This window comes from Microplitis demolitor, chromosome 6 (genome assembly GCF_026212275.2).
Source record: "Microplitis demolitor isolate Queensland-Clemson2020A chromosome 6, iyMicDemo2.1a, whole genome shotgun sequence".
Classification (NCBI taxonomy): domain Eukaryota; kingdom Metazoa; phylum Arthropoda; class Insecta; order Hymenoptera; family Braconidae; genus Microplitis; species Microplitis demolitor.
This window is the reverse complement of record NC_068550.1, coordinates 20,009,808-20,028,086: the sequence shown is the minus strand read 5'-3', so window position 1 is coordinate 20,028,086 and position 18,279 is coordinate 20,009,808. Positions and strand designations below refer to the sequence as shown.

The window sequence follows — 18,279 nt, the reverse complement described above, 5'->3', positions numbered from 1 at the left end:
AATATATTGCCAAACTCAGTGCGACGAATTGTTACATTGATAAAGAAAATTTAGCAGTCGTAGATAGTGGAAAATTTGGTGAATTGCGCGGTCAGTGCATAAGCGAAATTGAAAAACTGAAGATAACATATATTGGTACGAAGAATGTTACACTTTATAATGTTCTATGTAATAAATGTGAACACAAATTAGCTTTAAGTTTAAAGTATGTTAGTGATAGTACTATTTTAAATTTGAACATTGAATCTTTTTTTCCACTATACGGTGGAATGATTGCTTATCGTTTAAGAAAAGCATTAGGACGGAAAAAATTGCTATCCAATGCTATTAGTTTAATTGATGATATTTTCAATAACATTCAACTTCCAAGTACTTTTACGAGGAGTATTTTAAAATTACTGACTAATGAAGATTTGGAAAAATTACAATGATATATTTATAGGAATATTTTTAATTAATATTATTAAGTCTGTAATATTTTGAAACATTTTCATGGGTGTAGGGTTAATAAGTATATAAATTCGTGGTCTTTATTATTAACAATGTCAAATAATTACTTATTTAATTTATTTATTTTCAATACGTATATAACATTAAATGTTTCACTTATAAGTGCACACATTTGTAATTGAATAGATTAAGTTGTGTTTTTATTATTTATATTTTTTTTTTTAATTCTTTGATCTAAAAGAAATATAGTCATTTCGAAAATTAAATTTTAATACAGAAGTTATTTTCAATAAACTCGTAGTCCATAAGTCGTAATTTAAAATTGTAATTATTAATTTAATTAATTTATTTTTATTACATGTATGAATATTGTATATATGAAAAATAAATCACTATGTTTTTTTAATTTTGTGTAATTCTCACAATTTATTTTAATATTTAATTATTTATAATTTTAATTACTATTGTTTATTTATTTTTTTAATACGAATTTCTGCAATTGTTTTAAATTTGATTTTTATTTAATCCAATAATCCCCAATTAATTACAGACACATATAATTAATTATTGTTTATAACTATCAGAAACTGAATGCTTGTAATGATACGAATCATTTAACATACTTGATAGTCTTAAAATGAAAAAAAAAAAAAAACTTTGAATGTAGTGAATAAATACATTAAACGATTCTTAGTGTATCGATATTTGAAAATTCGAATAAAAGCGGTGTAACTATATTTATGCCAATGACAATTAGTAAAATACATGCATGATACTTATATCTAGAAGGCACGAATTCTGAATACGAGTACAGGTGCCCTGACTTTCTTGATAATATTAGTAATGTGTAGATTCTATCTGGGATTAATTTGAAAATGCTGCGTGAAGATACAGACATTGTAGCTCCAGAACAAGTCTCAGTTCCAGCAACTTGCATCAGTTATGCTTATGATTTTTAAAGTAATAGTGATGCATAGTTGTCCACGACGTGAATTCACTGAGCTTTCATTTGCGCCACTTGAATTAATTTGCGCGGGAAGCATTGTAAGTTCGGTGCTTTACTGAATATTTTGTAACAAATTTTCATAGCTAGTTAACGAGAATCGTGAGGAATTAAGTAATTAAACTTTATTAATTATAGTTATAACATTAGTTTTTACATCCTCGGCAATACCATTCTTCATCAACGTCTTCATTTGTTTTAACCTTATATTTTGCACATTTAATTTCCTATTATTTTAAATTGTAAATTATTATTTGAAATAATTTACAACAACTCTCCACATCGTTAAATCATGCTGCCTTTAAGTATAATTTTCAAATAAATCATTCTTAACTATATAAAATCGTGAAAGAGAAGTTTTTAATTTAAGGATTTATGTAATTAATTTGAAATGATTCGAAAGTTTGAATCATTTCAAATAATTTCAAATCAGAAAATAAAATTTCATTATCTTGTAATTCAATATGATTTATATTGATTTATTTCAAAATTTATACTCAAATTTGACTTTATTTATACTTTAATAATTTAGACAACTTGGAATGATTTAAAATAATTAAGAGTTACGTAATCTCAAATCATTCCAAATGAGACTTTTTAATCAAGGTAATTACTGTTCACTTACCACGCCATCAACGATCACTTCGTTACGCTCAGTAATGATGTGTTCACCAACATTTTCTACTTGCAAGTTATCAGCAACATTACCGACCACTTCTTTTCCACCCACGCTAGTACCGGCTATTTTATCTTGAGCGTTGTCTTTATTTTTTTTATCAAGTACTACTTGTTCATCGATTTCATTTTTACTTGCGTCGCTCTTTTCATTCGATTTTTTGTTTCTTTTATCTGGAAACTAAATGAGAGATAAATTTATTAATGCAAATACATATGTGTATATAGAAATATATATATATATATAGATATATATGTTTTTTTTTTTGAGTTAGAATTTGTTATTAACCTCGTAATCATTAGATTGATCGCCATCTTGGCGCACGAGTCCACGTTTCTTCTGTAAATACGAAAGAGATATTTAAATTTTGAAATATTTCGATAAAAAATTTTTCTTTTTTTTTACCTTCTCCGTAACAGGGTGGTTATGCACATCCTCAAACTCTATAACTTGCAAACTTTGCCCGTCGTCTGATGCTTTCAAGAAGGGCTTGACTGGACAATCGGTTTTTTCACTTCTGAAAATATAAAAATTTTATAATTACAATTATCTACATGTAGATCATACTTGTTTTGTTTTTTAAAACGAATTATATAGTAATTTATTTACTTACTGTCGTTGTCTTGCATTTTTCTTAGCTTTAGATTGAAATGTTCCCGCTCGGGGACATACAAAATATTTTTTATAAAATTTTAACTCTGGTAAAATATTTTTTTTTAAATTAGCACTGTCCACTTTTTTTGAGTCTTTTACACTAAAGTTATGTCCAGAAGTTTCACAAAAAGCATCAAACTTTAGTGTAAATTCTTCATAGGTCGAAAAAGTTTCCCCTACGCGAAATGTTCGATCCATATTATATTATATTATAATTTTTATTAATTTACTAATTAAATTTAATGGTTTTATTTATTTTTTTTATTTTTTATTAATAAATTTGATTAGCAGTTTTATTTAAACCAAATTTGGTATTTTTTTTTTTTATAAAAAACGCGAATAAATAATTAATGACGAGAGTAGCTTTCGGAACTTGTTCGTACTTGCTCGATCACGGTTATATGAAGAATTCCTTTATTCGTTAAGACATGGATACATTCGATGCGTCGATGTTTTTTAATTCTGTCGTCATGAGGGCGGGAAAAGTAGTAATGAATTCTACCAACTTGTAGAATAATTTTGAGTTAAGAAATTCCTTTATTATAGCAAAAACTAATCAAATACAGTTTGTTTTATGGCATAAAACAAGGGAATATGTGTTCAGTTCCATCTGGTGAACTTTCATATAACTCTTTGGGTGTTTTGAAAAATTATCACAGCTCAGTTTTCGATCTATTATGTTTACTGATAGGAGTAACGACTGGATGGATTATCCCAATGCTTTATTGAAGATTTAACTAACTAACGTTTACTAATCATAAGTTTGGATATTTACTGCGTTGTTTTTTGATCAATTGTATATAAAAAGTCATCCACTAAACTTTTCAGAATGGATTTTAATTTAGATAACAGGGTATTTGACAGTTATAATGACTTAAAATCTGTTATAGAGCAATGTGAACGTCATATGAAACATTGTTTTTTAATTGCTCGAAGTAAGCTATTAAAAACTTATGAACAAAGTCGACAAACGGTGCTAGCATCAAAAAAAAAGTGGCTCCAAACAACCAATGCAAGTAATAAATGACAATGATATGGAAAGACTTGTATATTACAATCTAACATATGTATGTAAAATGAGCAGTGAATGCAAGATCATGCTAAGTGATCCGCATCCACTAACTGTCGGCCGAAGTTACACCGTAAACATAAGCATAAGTGGAAACAAGGAAACACTATAACTTTTGGCCTATTCAAAAGGCAAACAGCACATACTCCAGCATTTTCTTCTGCCACCTCATCATCGTCAAAGCTGTTGACTTCTATTCTTTCGTAGACACCGCTATCACCCTTTACTGGTATATATACCATTGCACCGTCATCTGCAATTATACGTATAATAGAAAATAATCTTAACGAATATAATAATACAGTAAAACCTCGATTTAGTGCGGTAATTCTGTTTCAGTTTTCCTTTAACATGAACAAAAACGACAACCTGCAAAACTGATTCGAGGTTTTACGGTAATATATATAGTTATAATTTTTATTGCATGATACTAAGCAACCTGCAGTCATGCGACAACCGAAATATCACTACTGAATTTATAAAATAGAATAGAAAAAAAGAATTTCTTGGCGTGAAAAATTTTTACTTGTACCACGAAGTTTTATGCATTATGAATTCAATACATACATTTTCTTGGGGTGAGAAATGATTTTTTGAGTAAGAAATAATTTCTTGTGCTAAATAGTTACTTCCCGTTTTAAATTAATGCTTGTTTTCAATCCTCAACGCAAAATTTCGTGTCAAAAAAATTTGAAAATCAAAAAATACTTTACATTTCACTCACTCAGTCGCATTTTTAAAATTTAAAAAGTACTATCATAAGTTTCTTTTTGACATAATTAATAATAATAAGAAGTTTAATATAGTAATCATCGAAAACTTATAAAATACTAAACATTTTACGCACTCACACGCATTTTCAAAATTTAAAAAATATTGTTATGAGTTACGTTGAAGATATTCACAATAGTCGTAAATTTAACACAATTATCATTAGAATTTTGCTGTATCCTTTATATTTAGTTCGAAAAAATTATATTTAAGATACACTGAGAAAAAAAAATACTTTTGTTAAGAACATTTACTTGATACAAGAACATATATTCTTGATAATTTTCAAGAATATATAATTTTGTCTCAAGAATTCGTAGAATCGAAGGAAATAATTTTTATTTAATTCAAGTAAAGCTATTCTTTTGTTTACTTATCATATAATATCAAATTCATATAATAACAAAAATATATTTGATGCTCTTTTCTCAAAAAATTGATAATTAATAATAATAAAATAAATATTTTGAACGGATTTCTTGAACCAAGAAATTCTTGTTTCGAAAATAGTACTTTTTTTTCTCAGTGTAACTTAAATGTTATTAAAATTGAGAGCGTGTAAATAATTAGTTTTTTATTATTTATTCATGCTTATTATAAATTTAATATAATAATTTTTAGAACTTTATAAAATACTTCAGTTTTGTAGGTGTTATTTTTGCTCATATTAGTGACTTACAGGTAAACTGAAACATAATTACCGCAATTAATTCAAGGTTTTACTTTATTATTGTATTCGTTAAGATCATTTTCTATTATATGTATAATTGCAGATGACGGTTTGATGGTACCAGCAAATAAGGATGGCGGTGTCTACGAAAGAATAGAAGCTGGAGTATCTGCAAAGATCTGCAAAAAAAAAAAATTGGGCATCCTTGAGCTGAAAGGGCGTATCTCAAGACATACGCCCTTTTACCTTTTGAAAAGTAGTGCCTAAAGGTAAAAGGGCGCATAAAAAAAAATTCTAGTTTTAATACAAAATACTGACAAATAATTTCACAAGACAAGTTAGATAAAAAAACACTCCTCCTACACTTTTTTTTTAATTTATTAAAAATAAAATAACTGAAAAAAAAAAAATAAAATGAAAATATCAAATTTTCAATTGAATAAAAAATTTTCATAACGACTATAAAAAATAAAAATTTATTGACTTTTTCTTTAATCAGTGTTTTGGATTATGGATCCGTCATGAATCAGAATATATGAAAAAAAACAAAAAAAAAAAAAATCCAAAGTACATGCGACAGACACGAAGGAAGAGGGTATAGGAATCGTACCTAAATGAACCGGTTATTTCTGCTTTTTTTTTTTTTTTTTTCAATTTAGTATAAGAATTTTAAAATACTATTATAAACTCTAATAATTAACTGTGAAATAAAATAACATTCATACAATTTGCAGCATTTTTTTTTTTTTTTCATTATTAGACTTCGGCTAAGCTTTTTAATAAATTTTTTTGAAAAAAAATTTATACGCTCTGTTACCTTTTGGTCACAAAATTTTCAAATTCCTAAAGCTAAAAGGGCGCATAATTAAAGACATACGCCCTTTTACCTTTGGGAAAAGAATATGTGATTTTTAAGAGTAGAAAATGTTTACTAATCAATTGGCGATGAAAAAAAAATTTATGCGCCCTTTTACCTTTGCAAAGGTAAAAGGGCGCATACATTGGTATACGCCCTTTTACTTTTTGGCACGCGATATTACTATTAGATTTAAGATAATTATCAATAAGATAAAAAAAAATGATTACTTCAAAAACAACTTACTACTTACTCCCTCGCATTTCCCATATTTTGAAAATATTATAATGAGTAATTTTATAACTTATTTATAGTTTTTATAAATTTAATAGAACAATTAGTTTAATCATATAAAATTTTTTACATTCAACTTACTCTCATTTTTTAAATTCTTAATCTATAAATATTTTAATATTTGTATTAAATGTCATGTATTCTATAAGTCTGTAACGATTGCTATATTAAATCTAAAATAATCATAAATAAGTTAAAATATAACAATAATATTTGATAAATGTCAATTATATTTTTTAATAACAAAATAAAAAATGCAAAAAAACAATAGATGAATTTTATTCTTTCCATTTCTTATGTAATGATTAATAATTTATTCGTTGAAGTAGAAGCTGCATACTCTGGTCTGGTGGATTTTATCGTTTCTATCGTTCATTAGTTCGCTTGTGACAAACAATGATAACAATAAGTAATTAAATATTAACGTTAGGATTTTTAATAACCGTACTACTAATAATAATAATAAAGTTAAACTTGTTAATGATGGCAGCTAAATTACTTATAATTTCGTGAATTTTATGTGAATCAAGAAAAAATTTAATTGCTTAGTTAAGTATCATTTTAATAAAATAAAAAAGTTAAATATTAATTAAATAAAAATACAAAGCTTGCACTGCTTTTTACTCGTCGTCATAATTAAAATATATTATCTAGGTATTATTCAGATAATAATAATACGGCGCGGTATCTCCATTATCGACATACGTTAATCAATTTTTCCTGTATTTTATATTGCATAGTACATAAAAATACGACAAAGAAGTCACTTTTCTGGCAGTGTTCACTACGTGGTAGTTTTTTCATTGGGTAGGCTTAAAAATGGTAGAGATTTTTTTTGGTAGTCTCTATTATTGGTAGTGATTTATTCTGGTATATGAGTACTATGGTTGAGTTATTAATGGTAGGCATATTAATGGTAAAGATGCTAATGGTAGGCATTTTTGTGGGTGACCTGTATTGTGGTAGAAATTTTTATGGTGGAGATTGTTATGATCGAGTTTGTTACTGGGAGGGTTGTAATCTGGTAGAGTTGCAATGTGAGAGAGTTCTTAAGTGTTAGAATTGTTGATTGGTTGAGATTTTTGCGGGTAATGTTCAAAACTGGTTTAGTTCGTGTGTGGCGCAGTTACTTGTGGTAGGCCTGGTTATGGTTCAGTTGTCGTAAGGTAGAGATTTTTTTGGTACACCTATTAATGTGCCGTAATGGAGCTTCAAAGTCCAACTCTGACGCTAGTAACTATAAATTAAAATAATGTTTACGCAGGTAATTATTAATCGGTCTCAATTAAAGACTTCATATTGTTATGTATTTGGAGAAAGTTACGCTGCGTGGATTTAAGTTCGGTATATTCACGCAGCGGGAATATGAGTTCTGTATATTCACGCGATGTGAAATTGTAAGTCAATATAAGTAGAACTGATGCAAGTTGCTGGTACTGAGACTTGTTCTGGAGCTACAATGTCTGTATCTTCACGCAGCATTATCAAATTAATCCCAGATAGAATCTACATATTACTAATATTATCAAGAAAGTCAGGGCACCTGTACTCGTATTCAGAATTCGTGCCTTCTAGATATAAGTATCTTGCATGTACTTTGCTGGAATTTACAAATATCGATACACTAAGAATCGTTTAATGTATTTATTCACTACATTCAAAGTTTTTTTTCTTTTTCATTTAAAGACTATCAAGTATGTTAAATGATTCGTATCATTACAAACATTCAGTTTCTGATAGTTATAAACAATAATTAATTATATGTGTCTGTAATTAATTGGGGATTATTGTAAATTTTCATTTCATTATAATTCCTTGTTTTAATCGATATATATTAATATTCCAATCATGTGTCATTACTTTTTCGCGCCAAAAACAATTCAAATTTAACGTTGCTATGTTCGTGTATTGTCGACTTCTTCCGATTATACTCGTTTTCCGAACGTTCACGATGGGGACACTACTCATGAAACCAAAACGATTCCTTCTTTTCATGTTTATTTTCGTTCTGGTATAACCTTAACTTTGTCACAATTTTTAATTCCAAATGTCTTTCCTGATATTATTCATATTGTAATATTTAACTTTGGCTGAACATATCATAAGTTTTATAATCTACAGTTATAAAATAAAATTTAAGATCTGATTTAAAATATAATTTTTTTTATGACTTAAAATAATTTATATAATCTATTCAGTATTTAATTTTCAATGATAAAATTGTTCACGATTAAATTTAATTTAAAGTAATTCATTAATACATATGAATTATATTCACGTCATTCTTTAAGTTCACGCTAAGGCTCACGAGTAAGCTCATTTTCCATAAAAATTTATATTCACGCTAGAGTCACGCTAGAGTCAGTTTTGCGTGTTGATAGAGTCGTCTTTTAAAATTAAGCATTTTTTTAAACTTTCGATTTCATTGTATAGTTACGCAGTTGAAATGTAATTTTCATAATAAAAAAAAAAATTTGATGAAATAATTTGATTATTTATTTATTAACCATTTCAATTTTACTTAATTATAACTTTATTCTTTCAGACAGGAATTTTATCATTCGTTTTTTTAACTCTCATGTATAAGTTATTTGATATCTAATTTTTATTACCGATTTTGGATATGTTTCATGGATTCTAATGATTTATATTGTGGCAGAAAAAATTTCAGATAAAAATTTTTCTATTTTAATTGCAGCTACATCATGAGACTAATAAATAATTAAACTTTATGGATATACTTCTATTTCGTACTTGATATTTTGTTTTGAATTTTATCAAAATTAAATTATTTGAAATACTGTTCGTGATAACAGCATCGAAACTCAGAGTTTCAATGTCTCTACAGTCAGTCGAAAGAAGTTAGAATAATAAGTAGTATTTATAGTTTCTGTTTAATTATAAATTGCAAATGACGATTAACGCTTACGCTAAAAGTTGATCACACCATTGATCTTAAATTTACTTTTTTCTGACTGGCTGCTGACACTAAAATTTCAAGTTCCAATGCAGGTAATGAAAGGGGATGTAGCTGAATGCTGGATTGTTAACATGACTTCACACTTACCTGTTTTAGAATCTTATTTTCTAAATCTTGAGTGTAATCAGCAAGCTTGTTCTTAATTCTTATTCTTATTATTAAAAAAAAATCAATGGTCAATAGAGACTTTGATTTATAATTAATTATTATTAATGAAATTTAAAACTTATGATTGTACTTCCTATCGCTTATTATTATTTATTAACAAATACTACAACTATGCCAATTTCTGCTTTAAATTTTGCAAATTAAAGTTTTGAATATTTATTTAAAAGTGATGTTTGAAATGATAATGTAATTGTTCATTTATTCTATTTTTACTTTACTTATTTTATTTTGAAATACTTAGAGAACAATGAAAATAAAAATCAAATTTAAAACAATTGCAGAAATTCGTATTAAAAAAATAAATAAATAATAGTAATTAAAATTATAAATAATTAAATATTAAAATAAATTGTGAGAATTACACAAAATTAAAAAAACATAGTGATTTATTTTTCATATATACAATATTCATACATGTAATAAAAATAAATTAATTAAATTAATAATTACAATTTTAAATTACGACTTATGGACTACGAGTTTATTGAAAATAACTTCTGTATTAAAATTTAATTTTCGAAATGACTATATTTCTTTTAGATCAAAGAATTAAAAAAAAAAATATAAATAATAAAAACACAACTTCATCTATTCAATTACAAATGTGTGCACTTATAAGTGAAACATTTAATGTTATATACGTATTGAAAATAAATAAATTAAATAAGTAATTATTTGACATTGTTAATAATAAAGACCACGAATTTATATACTTATTAACCCTACACCCATGAAAATGTTTCAAAATATTACAGACTTAATAATATTAATTAAAAATATTCCTATAAATATATCATTGTAATTTTTCCAAATCTTCATTAGTCAGTAATTTTAAAATACTCCTCGTAAAAGTACTTGGAAGTTGAATGTTATTGAAAATATCATCAATTAAACTAATAGCATTGGATAGCAATTTTTTCCGTCCTAATGCTTTTCTTAAACGATAAGCAATCATTCCACCGTATAGTGGAAAAAAAGATTCAATGTTCAAATTTAAAATAGTACTATCACTAACATACTTTAAACTTAAAGCTAATTTGTGTTCACATTTATTACATAGAACATTATAAAGTGTAACATTACTCGTACCAATATATGTTATCTTCAGTTTTTCAATTTCGCTTATGCACTGACCGCGCAATTCACCAAATTTTCCACTATCTACGACTGCTAAATTTTCTTTATCAATGTAACAATTCGTCGCACTGAGTTTGGCAATATATTCAGTAATTGTGTCTTTAACTTTTTGTGAATAATTCTGCCGTGAAGCAAATGCTGTTTCACCATTAGTGTTTTTTAAATTAATATCAACACCAGCATTAAGCAGTTGTCTTATGATATTATCGTCGGTTGCGAAAAATGCGTAATGAAGCGCTGAATATTTATACGCTGTCACTATATTTATATCAACCATACTATGGTTCAAGATTAATTCTACTGCTTCCGAACTTCGGGATTGGACAGCAATATGTAGAGGACTTTCTTTTGAAAAACCACTTTCACTTACACTATTAACATTTGCACCGTATGTTAGAAGAAGCTCCATAATTGGTAAGTTTTCTTTAGTAATAGCACATATTAGTGGTGTTTCAAAATAATGAGTATCAAGGTTCGGATCAGCATTATTTTTTAAAAGTAGTTCTACAATTTTTTCATTACCTCGATCAACAGCAATTTGTAACGGTGATTTGCCAAAACAAAAATCATAGGTTTCCAACATCGCAGTCTCAATGGCATGGTTTTGTAATAAAAACTCAGGATTTTCTTCAAGATTTGGCTCAGCTCTATACAGGTAATGGATCAAATCAGAGTCCTGAATTAGCAGAGTATTAACGTCTGCTCCGTAATTGATGAGGCTTTCAATTATACCCAAGTTCTCCATTATAACAGCAATGTGAAGAGCTGTACCCCAGTATTTACTTCTTGAATTCACATCAGCTTTCTTGCGGAGCAGATAGTTCACCAATCTTTTATCATTATTGAAAGCTGCTATATGAAGCAGCGTAAAACCACCCATGACTGGAACCACTGTATTGATATTTTCGACATTTACTTGTTTGATTAAGTTGTCAAGGTATTCGCAATTGGATATTGAACGGATTGATTCCATCGTAATGAGTGATGCAATTAATAATTGTCGACTTTTAAATAATGAACTTTTAATTTGATTAACTCTGACACTTTACTGTGAGAGTAACTGTTCACTTAGTAATAACTTCAAGTTAAATTATTAACGATCACTGATTTTATGTTTGTAGTTTTGGGACAAGATTGACTGTACGACTGATCGTCTCAAGATCGAAAACGGTTTTGAATGATGTTGTCTATGGTACCTTCGACCTTAACAAAATCTCCCCAGATAATTACTTTTCTCCCCCACTCTTAAATATCTGTGGTCATAATTCAGGAAGAGAGGGGCAAAAGGGAGTACTTAAGGAAAGACTGAGTTTTTGGTGGCTCGAATAGGGGTAGAAGGGAGGGGGATACTTACTTTTTGTCTCAATATACCACATTTATCGAAAATTAAAAATCTTTAAATTTGAAGCGAAATGCGTCGTGAAAAAAAGATTTGATATTTGCTCTTTTTACCCCTTTTATTTCTGCTAGTTTTGTTCCATGTGTTCGTCATTAATATGCTCCAACAAAAAAAATTTTTATATGGGGCAACATGGTCCCTCTGAAAAATCTACCAAAATTCGGTTATTATTTTATTTCATCTGAAAGCTACTAATTAATAAATTTTTTTCTCTGTGTCCATCTTTGGTTCATTTTACTCAATCCGTTGTTCGATATAGGGCGAATTCTTATACGGCGCGTACCAGGTTTTCAAACTACAAATATTTTTTATTGCAATAAAATTTATTTTACATAAGAATCAGTTTGACTTCAAGTAAAGAGTCTCTATGTTTTTATCTCATTCGAAATTAATCGACTGAAATAATTTATTTATTTTTCCGTCAAGCTTTTGAATTAACAGTAGGGAACTTATGAATTCGAATTAAAGCTTAATTGTAATTTAAACTATAAGAGAAAATAAATTTAAACTGGATAATTATTCGGAACTGGTAGTAAAATTGAGGATAACTTGTGACACTTAAGCCAGAAAAATCTCAAGTGAGTAATTACTTACGCTTAAGCGAATACATATTTATTCCAACTTCAAATTTTGAATGTTAATATTTTTCCAGGGGCTTTGATATTTTATTATTTATGTTGCATTAAAAAAGTTATAAGAAATAAATAAAGGCAAATGAAATAAATTTAATGTGACTGATGTATTGCAAAAAAAATAATTGTTTAATAAAAATTTTAATGACAAGAAATATATGATTTTTTTAATGGAATGTTTATAAATTTTGGTTGGTAAATATCATAAACTTGGTAATTATTTTTTTTATGTCTTATAGTTTTAAAAAAAATCTATATCTTGTTGCTCATAAATTGAATATTTGTAATTGGAGAATCATTTCGAAGATTCATCATTCGCTTCTTCAAATTTGTTTCTTTATAAAAAATTCTTTGATTTTTAATCTTTCAAATTTTATATTATAGTCAAGGGAATGGTTTTGATGAGTCACCATTTCTTGGACATAATTTTTTTTCTACTCTTTATTACTGTGAATTTTTAATTGAAATTCAAACCAAACTATCAAACATATTACAAAAATTTATTTAAACAAAAACTTATAAGGATATTGCGCTTTTGTATAGAAAATACTACTTATTTTTAATGATCCAAATCTTCCCAAATTCTAAATGGCTTTGAAGTTTCGCCATTTCTCCCCCATCACCAAATCTTTTTATCGTCAATACTTATAAGTTACACATTGCGAATTCGCTTTCAATCCTGCGACAAATTTTTTATAAACTAAAAATATTGGTTCGTTTACCGAACTCTTGCGAAATGAGTTTTTATGCCATAAAAATTTTATCATGTATCTTTTATGGTTGATGAAAAATTTATGATTTTTAAAGAAAAAAAAAAGTTATTACTTCTGATCAACCTAATAACTTTTTTTAGTTCTTACTAATGTAAACTTTTTTTTTCGTTAATTCTTTTAGCTTGTTTTGTTCATCGACTACAATAAGTAAATTTTTATTTCAAGGCTAACTAATATAAACTTTCTTTATTTATTTTTCAATTCTTTCAGCTGAATTGTATATCAAATATTATTTGTTATAAAATTTACTTGAAATGTATAATCGTAACGATAAAAACTTATTTAAATATTTTTATTTCAGGGCCAACTATATATAAAATAGTTTTATTTGCACAACTTATAGGTCTTATACAAATTTTTACATAAATCATATTTTCATTTGGTAAAATATTCACTTCGTTATATATATTATTTCTTTCTTACTTTTTAACTTCTATAATTTATTTGTTTTTGGCTTCTTATATTTTTTGCACGTCACAGTCTTGGTATCCCGCTTGCACTACGCTCCGTAACCCTGAGTTGACTCTCAAAATTTCTTCAATTCTCTTGAAGACCGTACATAGTTTTATATCAACCTCTCCTTTTAATTTTGCTATCAACTTTTCTTCTACTTTTTTATCCTCTAACCCTCTCCACTCTTCTAGCAGCTCTTTTTCCTTCTCCACCCCTTCATATATTCCTTCACATTTCAGTAGGTGTATCAACGTTTCCTCCTCTTTTCCACACCCTCTACAGCTCCAGTCCCTGTACCCTTTTTTGCCCGCTCTTCCCAAATTTCCACACCTTATCCTCGCCCACATCTCCTTGTCCTTCCCTCTTACATTATCTTTTTTCCAGTAGTTATCTTCTTCTTTCTCTAATCTTATTTTTTTTTTCAATGTATTATACGTTGATTTGTTTATTGCGTCTTCAGCCTCCTTTTACGTTCTCTCTCATTTTCTTAATGCCCTCATTCAGCTTTTCCTCTATTTCCTCTACTCCCGCATCCCTGTAGATCATCTCTATCACCTCCTCGCATTACATTTTTTTTAGCGCAACCTTCACCATTTTCCCCCATTTCGTCGGGCACCTGTTCATAATCCCTCTCATTTCTTCTTTCAGTGCTATCCTTGGCCATCTCTCTTTTTCCATCATCATACAATCCTTCATATATCTTACTGCTCTTTCTTTTAATATTACTTACATCTTTTCTACTCCCATCTCGTCCCTCCAAATATATTCTGGTGTATCCCTTCTTACTCCTAATGCCATCTTGCAGAGCCTCCTATGCACCCTCTCTATTTCTTCCGACTTTTCCCACCCCCAGACCTCCACTCCGTACAAAGCTACTGTTCTTGCCACAGTGTTCATCAGATACATCCTGTCCCTCATGCTGTTCCTTTTGCTCCTTTTTATCACTCCCCATACTGCATTTGTGGCCTTTTGTGCTTTTTGTGCTAGTTCCTTTTTTTGTTTCCCTGCGCTATTCCTTGTGGTGAAATGGTACCCAAGATATTTAAATTCTTTGACTTCTTCGACCTCACTTCCTTTATACATCCATTTCTTTCCCTTCTTTTTTCTACCTCCATTTCTGCATATCAGAATTTTTGTTTTTTCCACGTTCACCTCCATCTTATTCTCTTCTGTGTATCTTTCCAGCTCTTTCAGCATCCCTCTTAGCTCCTCTTCTGTGTCCGCAACTAGCGCCACATCATCCGCATATTTCATGACATGTATTCGTTGGTTCCCAATCATTGTCCCTCCTCTCTTCTTCTCTTCCATCGTCTTTTCTAGGTCGTCGATATCTATGCCATATAACGCTCCGCTCATCGCACACCCTTGTCTTTCCCCTTTTCTTGTTATAAATTCTTTTGTCTGTCTTCTTTTTCCTACTTTCACCTTACAATATGTTCTTTTATATATTTCTCTTATTATTCTGTGCATTCTCCCTCTGGCCCCCTTCCTCCATACCTTTCTCTTCATTTTTGGTCTCCTGACTGTGTCGAACGCCGCTCTAAAGTCTATGAACCCGATGCATAATTTTCCTCCCTTCCTCTTCATTTTGTTGTTTATTAGACTATTCAATACAAATATGTGGTCCCTTGTCCCTCTTTTTTTCCTGAACCCCGCCTGACTTTCCCTTAAAATTTTTTCTTTATCTATCCAGTTATTTAGCCTCTCCGTCATCATAGTTGTCAATAACTTGTACCCTGTATTTAGAAGCGAAATTCCCTTGTAATTTTCTGTTCTTTCTCCGTCTCCTGCTTTGTAAATCGGAATTATCACTGCTGTGTCCCATCATTCTGGCATACTTCCTTCGTCCCATATTCTATTTATAATTTCGCCTATCCATTCAATGACATCTGGTGCACTGTTCTTTATAAATTCTGCTGCCATCCCGTCTTCCCCTGGAGCTTTGTGATTCCCGAGCTTTCTTATTGCGGCTTTCACTTCTCTCCTGCTGGAGTTTTCATCGAGCTTCGGCTCCTCTGATCGTTCATTACTACCTTCTCCTTTCCACGGCTCATTTTCTTCCTCTTCCGATTCTTCATTGCCTTCCCCATTCAGCAGATCACTAAAGTGCTTTTCCCATTGTTTTGCTTTTATGCTGTTGCTTGCAGCTCTTTTCTTTCTTCCTCTGAACCTATTTATGGCTTCCCACCATTATGTCATGTCTTTGGCGTTATTAATCTCCTCACACCTTTCCATCATCCACCTTTCCTTGCTCTCTCTGATTGTTTCCCTATATTTCTTTCTGCTTTCCTTCAGATTTCTCTTTTTTTCTTTGTTATTATCCTTGATGAATTCTTTGAGCTTCTTCCATACTTCTTTTCTTTTTTTTTACCCTCGATATTGTACCACTTTTTTTTCTCCTTTGTATCTTTGTCCTTCTTTCCTTTCATCACCATCCCCGTTTTTTCAGCCCCTTTTCTTACTATTTTTTTTATATCCTCCCACTCAAGCTCGCTTTTTTCCTCTACTGCTTCTGTCAGTGCTTCTTGCGTTGCTTCTGCATACTCCTGTATTTTTTCTTTCTTCCAGATCAGCTTATTTGCTCCAATTTCTTCCTGCTCTTCCTCCTCTGACATGCAGCTTCCTTCCTTACCCTCTTCCTCATTTCTCTTTACCTTATATCTCGCCAACACTGGTAGATGATCTGACTCTATTCTTTCCACCACTTTTACCTCTATTTCTTGCTCATCGCCTCTGTCCAGCGTTAGTATAAGGTCAATTACTGATCCTAAACTCTCTTCGTCTCCCCCGACGTAAGTTATTTCCCCACCTTCATCTCCTCTTGCTCTACCATTCCATACGCAAAGTCCTAACTCATCACACATCTTTAGTAATTTTTTTCCTTCGCTGTTTACTGTCTTGTCTCTCGATTTTCTTTTTTTCCTCACTCTGCCTTCGTCCTCTCCTGTTACGTTTTCTTCTCCGATTCTCGCATTAAAGTCCCCAATGATCATCACACTTTCGTCCCTGTTTGCACATTCTTCTATCTGCCTTCTTAGCTCCGTTTCTAATTTGCTCATTCCTACATTGTTATACACTGTGATTATACTTTCACTTTCCTTACTTTCTTCCAACATCATGCCGTATTTCCATTCCCTGATTTCCCATTTTAATTTGCAATTTGTTTTTATCCCAATAATATGACCTCCCTTTGCTCTTCCTCTCTGTTTCTCTCTCGTCGCAGGCTTCGCCCACCATTTGAATTCTTTGCTCAGCCTCTCACATGTTATTTCCACCTTATCTTCCATTACCCATGTCTCCACTAGCACAACAATCTCGTTTTCTTCCATCATTGTGGCAGCTTTTCCTACCTCATTCATACCTGCAACATTCCAAAACTATATTTTCCTTCTATTTTCTTGCTCTCTTCCTTTATTTTGGTCCTCTTTCTCCTTGGCCTCTGTGTCTCTTTCTGTACCCACTCTCCACTCCTTTTTCTCATCATTCGCCCACTTTCATAATTTCAATTCTCCTTTTTTTTCATTCCAACACCACCATACCTCACCAATTTTTAACCTTTTTTGCTTCTTTTCTTTTAGTTCTTCCTCCAGCTCATTTCCATTAATTTTTTTTGGCTTTTCTTCAATGAGCTTTTCTTTTTCTTGTCTTCTCCATTCTTCATTTGTTTTGTCCTTTTTATCTTGTCTTTTCCTCGCCTCGCTCACGAATCTTTCCACCTCATTTTCCAAGCTCCATTCCCTCATTTCTTGAACATTCCTTTCATTCGCCCACGCGTTTTCTGTTTCCTTCACTCTTGATCGCCCTCTTTCCTGCCTTCCTCCACTGTTACTCTTTCCTTGTCTCTTTGTGTCGTGACTCTGACTGTCGTGTTGCTTTCCTTTTTTTTTTCCTCGGTTGCTTTTGTCTTATTTGGTATGTTCGTCTTACTTTCTTTCTCCTTTTTTATTTTTTCACTTAGCTCTTTAATTACTCTGTCCTTTTCCTTTATGCTTTGTTCTCTTTTACCAATTTCCTTTTCTAATCTTTCTATTTCCTGTCTGTGTCTTCTTTCCTTTTCCACTTGGTCTTCTTTACATTTGCTCCTAATTATTTGGGCCCCTATCTTCGAGGTTTCTTGTCTTGTACATGCCTTCATTTCTTCCATTGATTTCATTATCAATTCTTCAACTTTTGTTTTTACCCTGTCTTCTATCTCTGCGATCAATTGCCACATCTTTTCCTCTGAATTTTTTTCACTATCCTTCATTTCCTGCTTTTGGCTCCAATTTGACATTCCAGTCTGCGTTGCTTGTTC

At 30.0% G+C, this 18,279-nt stretch overlaps 2 protein-coding genes across 2 annotated transcripts; both read right to left on the bottom strand.

Moving 5' to 3' along the window:
• Positions 1–14,711: 14,711 nt before the first annotated feature.
• Positions 14,712–15,341, bottom strand: LOC128668073 (uncharacterized). The gene has a single exon (XM_053740239.1). It carries the CDS (start codon positions 15,339–15,341, stop codon positions 14,712–14,714), a length of 630 nt encoding a protein of 209 aa, XP_053596214.1.
• Positions 15,342–15,809: 468 nt separating this feature from the next.
• LOC128668072 (golgin subfamily A member 6-like protein 22) lies at positions 15,810–17,728 on the bottom strand. Its single transcript, XM_053740238.1, has 3 exons — positions 17,530–17,728; positions 16,338–17,346; positions 15,810–16,155 (listed from the first exon to the last, which is right to left on the bottom strand). The coding sequence occupies exons 1-3, from the start codon at positions 17,726–17,728 to the stop codon at positions 15,810–15,812; spliced, it is 1,554 nt and encodes a 517-aa protein (XP_053596213.1).
• Between the last annotated feature and the right edge of the window lie 551 nt (positions 17,729–18,279).

Excerpts from the sequence above, each read along its gene's own strand:
- LOC128668072 (XM_053740238.1), bottom strand. The coding sequence starts at position 17,728 with ATGAGGGAATGGAGCTTGGAAAATGAGGTGGAAAGATTCGTGAGCGAG. Across the intron at positions 17,347-17,529 it reads GCAAAAAAGGTTAAAAATTG|GTATGAATGAGGTAGGAAAA; the intron begins GTGAGGTATGGT and ends GGAATGTTGCAG. Across the intron at positions 16,156-16,337 it reads GGTAAAAAAAAAGAAAAGAA|GTTCAGAGGAAGAAAGAAAA; the intron begins GTATGGAAGAAG and ends AGCCATAAATAG.
- LOC128668073 (XM_053740239.1), bottom strand. The coding sequence starts at position 15,341 with ATGAGCGGAGCGTTATATGGCATAGATATCGACGACCTAGAAAAGACG.